This window comes from Salmo salar, chromosome 09 (assembly GCF_965601325.2).
Source record: "Salmo salar chromosome 09, fSalSal1, whole genome shotgun sequence".
NCBI classification, from domain to species: Eukaryota; Metazoa; Chordata; class Actinopteri; order Salmoniformes; family Salmonidae; genus Salmo; species Salmo salar.
Genome location: NC_138299.1, coordinates 52142580 through 52152500, shown reverse-complemented (window position 1 = coordinate 52152500; position 9921 = coordinate 52142580). Strand labels below are relative to the sequence as shown.

General features: G+C 45.1%; 1 protein-coding gene across 3 annotated transcripts in view; it reads left to right on the top strand.

Moving 5' to 3' along the window:
• LOC106611471 (VPS39 subunit of HOPS complex) overlaps positions 1 to 9921 on the top strand; it is a 41514-nt gene that overhangs the window by 9973 nt on the left and 21620 nt on the right. For all 3 annotated transcript variants that reach the window (XM_045723768.2, XM_045723769.2, XM_045723767.2), the window contains exons 9-13: positions 3963 to 4083; positions 5198 to 5318; positions 5612 to 5741; positions 6664 to 6806; positions 8010 to 8150. In XM_045723768.2, coding sequence (XP_045579724.1) covers positions 3963 to 4083; positions 5198 to 5318; positions 5612 to 5741; positions 6664 to 6806; positions 8010 to 8150 — 656 coding nt within the window. The remainder of the gene's footprint in view (positions 1 to 3962; positions 4084 to 5197; positions 5319 to 5611; positions 5742 to 6663; positions 6807 to 8009; positions 8151 to 9921) is intronic.

Below are 9921 nucleotides of genomic sequence, written 5' to 3'. Positions count from 1 at the left end.
CAGGTCTACCATTGTTGTCGTCTGCAAACTTAATGATGGTGTTGGAGTTGTGCCTGTCCATGCAGTCGTGGGTGAACAGGGAGTACAGGAGGGGACTGAGCACGCACCCCTGAGGGGTCCCAGTGTTGATGGTCAACGTGGCTGATGTGTTGTTACCTACCCTCACCACCTGGGGGCGGCCCGTCAGGAAGTCCAGGATCCAGTTAGAGAGGGAGGTGTTTAATCCCAGGGTCCTTAGCTTAGTGATGAGCTTTGAGGGTACTATGGTGTTGAACGCTGAGCTGTAGTCAACGAATAGCATTTTCACATGGGTAACAGGCTGTCTTCTAGCTGTACCACATAGTAACAGGCTGTACCTCATAGTAACAGGCTGTACCTCATAGTAACAGGCTGTACCTCATAGTAACAGGCTGTACCTCATAGTAACAGGCTGTACCTCATAGTAACAGGCTGTCTTCTAGCTGTGCCTCACAGTAACAGGCTGTCTTCTAGCTGTGCCTCACAGTAACAGGCTGTCTTCTAGCTGTGCCTCACAGTAACAGGCTGTCTTCTAGCTGTGCCTCACAGTAACAGGCTGTCTTCTAGCTGTGCCTCACAGTAACAGGCTATACCTCATAGTAACAGGCTATACCTCATAGTAACAGGCTATACCTCACAGTAACAGGCTATACCTCATAGTAACAGGCTATACCTCATAGTAACAGGCTATACCTCATAGTAACAGGCTATACCTCATAGTAACAGGCTGTCTTCTAGCTGTGCCTCACAGTAACAGGCTATACCTCATAGTAACAGGCTATACCTCATAGTAACAGGCTATACCTCAGTAACAGGCTGTCTTCTAGCTGTGCCTCACAGTAACAGGCTGTCTTCTAGCTGTGCCTCACAGTAACAGGCTGTCTTCTAGCTGTGCCTCACAGTAACAGGCTGTCTTCTAGCTGTGCCTCACAGTAACAGGCTGTCTTCTAGCTGTGCCTCACAGTAACAGGCTGTCTTCTAGCTGTGCCTCACAGTAACAGGCTGTACCTCATAGTAACAGGCTATACCTCATAGTAACAGGCTATACCTCATAGTAACAGGCTGTCTTCTAGCTGTGCCTCACAGTAACAGGCTGTCTTCTAGCTGTGCCTCACAGTAACAGGCTGTCTTCTAGCTGTGCCTCACAGTAACAGGCTGTCTTCTAGCTGTGCCTCACAGTAACAGGCTGTCTTCTAGCTGTGCCTCACAGTAACAGTCTGTCTTCTAGCTGTGCCTCACAGTAACAGGCTGTCTTCTAGCTGTGCCTCACAGTAACAGGCTGTACCTCACAGTAACGGGCTGTACCTCACAGTAACGGGCTGTACCTCACAGTAACGGGCTGTACCTCACAGTAACGGGCTGTACCTCACAGTAACGGGCTGTACCTCATAGTAACGGGCTATACCTCATAGCCTTCCCTGTAGCTCAGTTGGTAGAGCATGGTGTTTGCAACGCCAGGGTTGTGGGTTCGATTCCCACGGGGGGCCAGCACAGAAAATAAAAAAAAAACATGTATGAAATGTATGCATTCACTACTGTAAGTCGCTCTGGATAAGAGCGTCTGCTAAATGACTAAAATGTAAAATAGTAACAGGCTATACCTCATAGTAACAGGCTATACCTCATAGTAACAGGCTATACCTCATAGTAACAGGCTGTCTTCTAGCTGTACCTCACAGTAACAGGCTGTCTTCTAGCTGTACCTCATAGTAACAGTCTGAAAGAGGAACTTAAGTTTGAAGCTACTGAGGTTTCAATTCAAACAGCAATTTCCTGATTTAGATTGATCTGATGTTGTGGTTTTGGCAGGAAGAGGATGTCCAGCTTCGGGCCCTAAAACCCTCTCACTATATCTCTCCACACACTTCCTACTCATTTCTGTGTTTACTAAGACCTTGGACGATATGGAATTCCCCCCCCTCCGGGATCTTCCCATCTGTCCCCCAGGCCAGTCTAAGGAGCTGTAGAAGAAGTTGTATCATGTCATTCTATAGCTGGCTACGGTAGGATGTCCTGCATGCCCCGCTGCTCTCTACACAGCTGTGTTGTCCGGACTCTCGGATAGAGCCTGTCGTATGGGCTTTGGACAACTCATGACTTGAGGATATTTGACATTCTGATCCCAAAGTAGTTTGTTTCAGTAGGTTCCAGTGTTGTGTAGATACCTGCTGTCATCCACGAGGAGTGTTTTAAGCTGATTTAGTAATTCTGTGACAGCAAGCCTGTTCTTTTACCTTCCTCTCTCAGAGCTCCAGCCTCTTCATCAAAGCTGTTTATCTCTCTCCTCTCAGAGCACCAGCCTCTACATCATAGCTGTTGCTATTCAATTCAAGGGGCTTTATTGGCATGGGAAACATATGTTAATATTGCCAATGCAAGTGTAATAGATAATAAACAAAAGTGAAATGAACAGTGAACAGTACACTCACAGAAGTTCCAAAAGAATAAAGGCATTTCAAATGTCATTATGTTTATATACAGTGTTGTAACAATGTGCAAATAGGTAAAGTACAAAAGGGAAAATAAGTAAACATAAATATGGGTTGTATTTACAATGGTGTTTGTTCTTCACTGGTTGCCGTTTTTCTTGTGGTAAACAGGTCACAAATCTTGCTGCTGTGACGGCACACTGTGGTTTTTCACCCAGTAGATATGGGAGTTTATCAAAATTGGGTTTATTTTCTAATTCTTTGTCGATCTGTGTAATCTGAGGGAAATATGTCTCTCTAATATGGTCATACATTTGGCAGGAAGTTAGGAAGTGAAGCTCAGTTTCCACTTCATTTTGTGGGCAGTGTGCACATAGCCTGTCTTCTCTTGAGAGCCAGGTCTGCCTACGGCGGCCTTTCTCAATAGCAAGGCTATGCTCACTGACTCTGTACGTAGTCAAAGCTTTCCTTAAGTTTGTGCCAGTCACAGTGGTCAGGTGTTCTGCCACTGTACTCTCTGTTTAGAGCCAAATAGCGTTCTAGTTTGCTCTGCTTTTGGTTAATTACTTGACACATTGGAAAGAATTATCTTTTTGTTTTATGATGATTTGGTTGGGTCTAATTGTGTTGCTGTCCTGGGGCTCTGTGGGGTCTGTTTGTGTTTGTGAGCAGAGCCCCAGGACCAGCTTGCTTAGGGGACTCTTCTCCAGGTTCATCTCTCTGTAGGTGATGGCTTTGTTATGGAAGGTTTGGGAATTACTTCCTTTTTGGTGAATGTAGAATTTAACAGCTCTTTTCTGGATTTTGATAATTAGCGGGTATCAGCCTAATTTTGCTCTGCATGCATTATTTGGTGTTTTACGTTGTACACAAAGGATATTTTTACAGAATTCTGCATGCATTGTCTCAATTTCGTGCATGTCCCATTTGTGAATTGTTGGTTGGTGAGCAGACACCAGACCTCACAACCATTCTTGGTTGGGGACAGAAGCACCAGATCATCTGCAAACAGTAGACGTTTGACTTCAGATTCTAGTAGGGTGAGGCCGGGTGCTGCAGACTGTTCAAGTGCCATCGCCAATTAGTTGATATATATGTTGAAGAGGGTGGGGCTTAAGCTGCATCCCTGTCTCACCCCACGGCCCTGTGGGAAGAAATGTGTTTTTTTTTTGCCAATTTTAACCGAAAACTTGTTGTTTGAGTACATGTATTTTATAATGTCGTATGTTTTTCCCCCAACACCATTTTCCATCAATTTGTATAGCAGACCCTCATGCCAAATTGAGTCTAAAGCTTTTATGAAATCAACAAAGCTTGAGAAGACTTTGCCTTTTGTTTTGGTTTGTTTGTCATTTAGGTTGTGCAGGGTGAATATGTGGTCTGTCGTACGGAAATTAGTTAAAAATCCAATTTGACATTTGCTCAGTACATTTTCACTGAGAATGTATGAGTCTCTCAACAGCCCCTCTACATCATAGCTCTCTGTCTCTCTCTCTGTCTCTCTCTGTCTCTCAGAACATCAGTCCCCCTACATCATAGCTGTCCTGCCCCGCTATGTGGAGATCAGGACCTTTGAACCCAGACTGCTGGTCCAGAGTGTGGAGCTGCAGAGACCACGATTCATCACATCAGCTGGGTGATTATGCTATCACACTATACAGAACAGAGCGTCTCAGAGTAGGAGAGATCATCTGGGATCTATACATATAGTCTGATTCACTATGATCTGGGATCTATACATATAATCTGGCTCACTATGATCTGGGATCTATACATATAGTCTGACTCACTATGATCTGGGATCTATACATATAGTCTGACTCACTATGATCTGGGATCTATACATATAGTCTGACTCTATGATCTGGGATCTAGGGGTAGGGTACCCCTATGATTACCCTGCCAGCATGATTACCCTTCCCTGCCAGCATGATTACCCTTCCCTGCCAGCATGATTACCCTTCCCTGCCAGCATGATTACCCTTCCCTGCCAGCATGATTACCCTTCCCTGCCAGCATGATTACCCTTCCCAGCCAGCGTGATTACCCTTCCCAGCCAGCGTGATTACCCTTCCCAGCCAGCGTGATTACCCTTCCCAGCCAGCGTGATTACCCTTCCCAGCCAGCGTGATTACCCTTCCCAGCCAGCATGATTACCCTGCCAGGTCAACAGAATCCTCTCTGGGGATGTTTTGAAACGAGGGACACAAGCCAGCTGGTTCCAGTGAACCAACTGAAATGGAAACCAGAGTTGCTCAGATCAGATGTCCTGCTGTAATAGTTCTTTATTTCAACTAAAACGATATCATTAAATATAGCTTCAATTAAACAAACTCTGATGTATTCCATAACTCTGATGTATTCCATAACTATGACGTATTTCATAATGTATTCCATAACTATGACGTATTCCATAATGTATTCCATAACTATGATGTATTTCATAATGTATTCCATAACTATGACGTATTTCATAATGTATTCCATAACTATGATGTATTTCATAATGTATTCCATAACTATGATGTATTCCATAATGTATTCCATAACTATGATGTATTCCATAACTATGATGTATTCCATAACTATGATGTATTCCATAACTATAATGTATTCCATAATGTATTCCATGATGTATTCCATAATGTATTCCATAACTATGATGTATTCCTTAGAGATAATTTATCTGTCAACCATCACACACTGTAATGAATAACTCTCTCTCCCTTGTTGTTCTCTCTCTGTCTCAGGCCCAATATAGTGTACGTTGCCAGCAACCATTTTGTCTGGCGCCTGGTACCTGTGTCCATCGCCAGCCAGATCAGACAGTTACTACAGGACAAGCAGTTTGAACTGGCCCTGCAACTGGCTGTGAGTAGGCTGAACTACCGCTACAATACAATTCTAGCCGCACACACACGGATACATCTAGGATAACACAACGTTTTATAACTTATGCACCCGTTCTCTGCCTGTCACATCCTGTTAAAGGTTCCCCAAAGCACACACATCCCTGGGTCGCTCGTCTTTTCAGTTTCGCTGCAGCTAGCGACTGGAACGAGCTGCAACAAAACACTCAAACTGGACAGTTTTTTTTTTTTGTCTCTTCATTCGACTCAATCATGGACACTCTTACTGACAGTTTTGTCTGCTTTGCTTTGCAGAATATGAAGGATGATGTGGAAGGTGATAAGAGACAGCAGATTCACCACATTCAGAATCTCTATGCCTTCAATCTGTTCTGTCAGAAGAGGTTCGATGACTCCATGCAGGTGTTCGCCAAGCTCGGCACAGGTGAGGTTTTTAACCGCCGTCGCCTGAGACGGGAGGGGGGTTTTAACCGCCGTCGTCTGAGAGGGGTTTTAACCGCCGTCGTCAGAGAGAGAGATGGGTTTTAACCGCCGTCGTCAGAGAGAGAGATGGGTTTTAACCGCCGTCGTCAGAGAGAGAGAGGGGGGTTTTAACCGCCGTCGTCAGAGAGAGAGAGGGGGGTTTTAACCGCCGTCGTCAGAGAGAGAGAGAGATGGGTTTTAACCGCCGTCGTCAGAGAGAGATAGAGATGGGTTTTAACCGCCGTCGTCAGAGAGAGATAGAGATGGGTTTTAACCGCCGTCGTCAGAGAGAGAGATGGGTTTTAACCGCCGTCGTCAGAGAGAGGGAGAGATGGGTTTTAACCGCCGTCGTCAGAGAGAGGGAGAGATGGGTTTTAACCGCCGTCGTCAGAGAGAGAGAGAGAGAGAGAGAGAGAGAGAGAGATGGGTTTTAACCGCCGTCGTCAGAGAGAGAGAGAGAGAGATGGGTTTTAACCGCCGTCGTCAGAGAGAGAGAGGGGGGTTTTAACCGCCGTCGTCAGAGAGAGAGAGAGAGAGAGAGAGAGGGGTTTTAACCGCCGTCGTCTGAGAGAGAGGGGTTTGAGTTACTATGAAAAAGTGATAAAGCAGCTGTGATGTTCTTCTTGATTTAGCCTTTCGGCCAATCAGAACCTTTAGGGCCCTGGTCAACAGTAGTGCACTATATAGGGAATATGGCCCTGGTCAACAGTAGTGCACTATATAGGGAATAGGGCTCTGGTCAACAGTTGTGCACTATATAGGGAATAGGGCCCTGGTCAACAGTAGTGCACTATATAGGGAATAGGGCCCTGGTCCACAGTAGTGCACTATATAGGGAATGGGGCCCTGTAACCATAGTAACGCTGTACCTTTTTCTCCAACAGATCCGACCCATGTGATTGGTCTGTATCCGGACCTGCTCCCCACTGACTACCGTAAACAGCTGCACTACCCCAACCCTTTACCCAGTCTGTCTGGAGCAGAGCTGGAGAAGGCTCACCTCGCACTCATCGACTACCTGACGCAGGTGAGTGCACTACCCCAACCCCCTTACCCAGTCTGTCTGGAGAAGGCTCACCTCGCACTCATCGACTACCTGACGCAGGTGAGTGCACTACCCCAACCCCCTTACCCAGTCTGTCTGGAGAAGGCTCACCTCGCACTCATCGACTACCTGACGCAGGTGAGTGCACTACCCCAACCCCCTTACCCAGTCTGTCTGGAGAAGGCTCACCTCGCACTCATCGACTACCTGACGCAGGTGAGTGCACTACCCCAACCCCCTTACCCAGTCTGTCTTGAGCAGAGCTGGAGAAGGCTCACCTCACACTCATCGACTACCTGACGCAGGTGAGTGGTGTTGTTGTGTACCAGCAGCATACCACCCTGCAGCCCACTGCTGGCTTGATTCATATACAGATAATATTGTAGTTAATTAGGCTGCTGGGTGTTGTGCTGCAGGGTGTTGTGCTGCTGCAGGGTGGTGTTGTGCTGCTGCAGAGTGGTGTTGTGCTGCTGCAGGGTGGTGTTGTGCTGCTGCAGGGTGGTGTTGTGCTGCTGCAGGGTGGTGTTGTGCTGCTGCAGGGTGGTGTTGTGCTGCTGCAGGGTGGTGTTGTGCTGCTGCAGGGTGGTGTTGTGCTGCTGGACAGGGATTTGTCTGCCATTTGTAATCCTTGGGTGGGCCGCCTAAGCACTTTTTTTTGGGGGGGGGGGGGGGGGGGGGGTCGTCGAAGTCCAAACAGTGTAAAAATAAAAAATCATAATTTGTGTTAACTTAGATGACTAAAACCAGATAAAGTATGTAGAAAAGATAATGGACCTAATATTTATTTTTAAATCATCTTTGTTGCTTCTTAATCACCAAAATAAAAAACTATACGGTCAGGGAGAATTGAAAAATTCCCAAAATAATGAATTTAAGTCTTGATTTTAGTTATGAATTTAACAGTGTTGATGTTATGTAAGGATGGATACCTCAGATGTACTCCCCATTCCATTGTAATGCTACCTGCATGTACAAGATAACACAGAATTATCCATGGCAAAATGCATTGAATTTCAGGAAATTAGCTTTAAAAAAATGCTCAAATTATATCTTCAACGCCAAGATTAGGGACCTCTAAAATCCTCTCTTAAATATTCCTGTGCCAATTGCCACCCCCCCACCTCAGCCCCTTTTACGGTCCAGAGGAAACCCCGGTGACAGTGGTGTTGATGTGATGTATTCCAGAAACGCAGTCACCTGGTGAAGCAGCTGAATGACTCGAACCCGTCCACGCCGTCTCCCCTCATGGAAGGAATTCCCACCATCAAGAGCAGGAAGAAGCTTCTGCAGATTATCGACACCACGCTGCTCAAATGCTACCTGCATGTACGTATGGATACCTTAGACGTACTCCCCATTCCATTGTAATTCTACCTGCATGTACGTATGGATACTTCCAGATGTACTCCCCATTCCATTGTAATGCTACCTTAATGTACGTATGGATACTTCCAGATGTACTCCCCATTCCATTGTAATGCTACCTTAATGTACGTATGGATACCTCAGACGTACTCCCCATTCCGTTGTAATGCTGCCTGCATGTACGTATGGATACCTCAGACGTACTCCCCATTCCCTTGTAATGCTACCGGATGGATACCTCAGATGTACTGCCTATTCCATTGTAATGCTACCTGCATGTACAACCTCTGTGTCCCTTTACCCTGTTTATGCGTATATCCTAAAAAGGGTCAGTTTCCTGGACACTGATCGAAGACTAGTCCTGGACTGAGAAGCTCTCTAGATAAAAGGTTGTCCATTGAGTCTGTTTTTTTTTTAGTCCAGGACTAGTCTTCATCTGTGTCCCTAAAACCAGCTCATAGAATTATGGAATACAAAACTCATTCCTCTTCAGAAATAAGAGGAGTTTTATATTGCTTTATGTTTAATCTAGTGTCTCTCTCCAGACCAACGTGTCCCCTGTGTTAATCTAGTGCCTCTCCCTCTCCTCTCTCCAGACCAACGTATCCCTGGTGTCCCCTCTGTTAATCTAGTGTCTCTCTCCTCTCTCCATACCAACGTATCCCTGGTCTCCCCTGTGTTAATCTAGTGTCTCTCTACTCTCTCCATACCAACATGGCCCTGATGTCCCCTGTGTTAATCTAGTGGGTCTCTCCAGACCAACGTGGCCCCTGTGTTAATCTAGTGTCTCTCTCCTCTCTCCAGACCAACGTGTCCCCCTCTCTAGGGTATGTGGGACGAAATCGTCCCACCTAGTCAACAGCCAGTGGAATCGAGTGGCGCGATATTCAAATACCTTAGAAATGCTATTACTTCAATTTCTCAAACATATGACTATTTTACACCATTTTAAAGACAAGACTCTCGTTAATCTAACCACATTGTCCGATTTCAAAAAGGCTTTACAACGAAAGCAAAACATTAGATTATGTCAGGAGAGTACCCAGCCAGAAATAATCACACACCCATTTTTCAAGCTAGCATATAATGTCACAAAAACCAAAACCACAGCTAAATGCAGCACTAACCTTTGATGATCTTCATCAGATGACACTCCTAGGACATTGAACAAAACATGCATGTATTGTATAACAATCAAGTTCATATATCAAAAACCAGCTTTTTACATTAGCATGTGACGTTCAGAACTAGCAAACATACCGAAAACTTCCGGTGAATTTACTAAATTACTCACGATAAACGTTCACAAAAAACATAATTATTTTAAGAATTATAGATACAGAATTCACGGTGTCAGATTTTAAAATAGCTTTTCGGCAAAAGCACATTTTGCAATATTCTGAGTAGATAGCTCGCCATCACGGGCTAGCTAATTTGACACCCACCAAGTTTGGCGTTCACTAACCTCAGAATTACTATAAGAAAAATTGGATTACCTTTGCTGTTCTTCGTCAGAATGCACTCCCAGGACTTCTACTTCATCCACAAATGTTGTTTTGGTTCAAAATAATCCATAGTTATGTTCAAATATCCTCTGTTTTGTTCTTGCGTTCAAGACACTATCCGAACGGTGACGCGCCGATGCGTATCGTGACAAAAAATTTCAAAATATTCCATTACCGTACTTCGAAGCATGTCAAACGCTGTTTAAAATCAATTTTAATGCGATTTT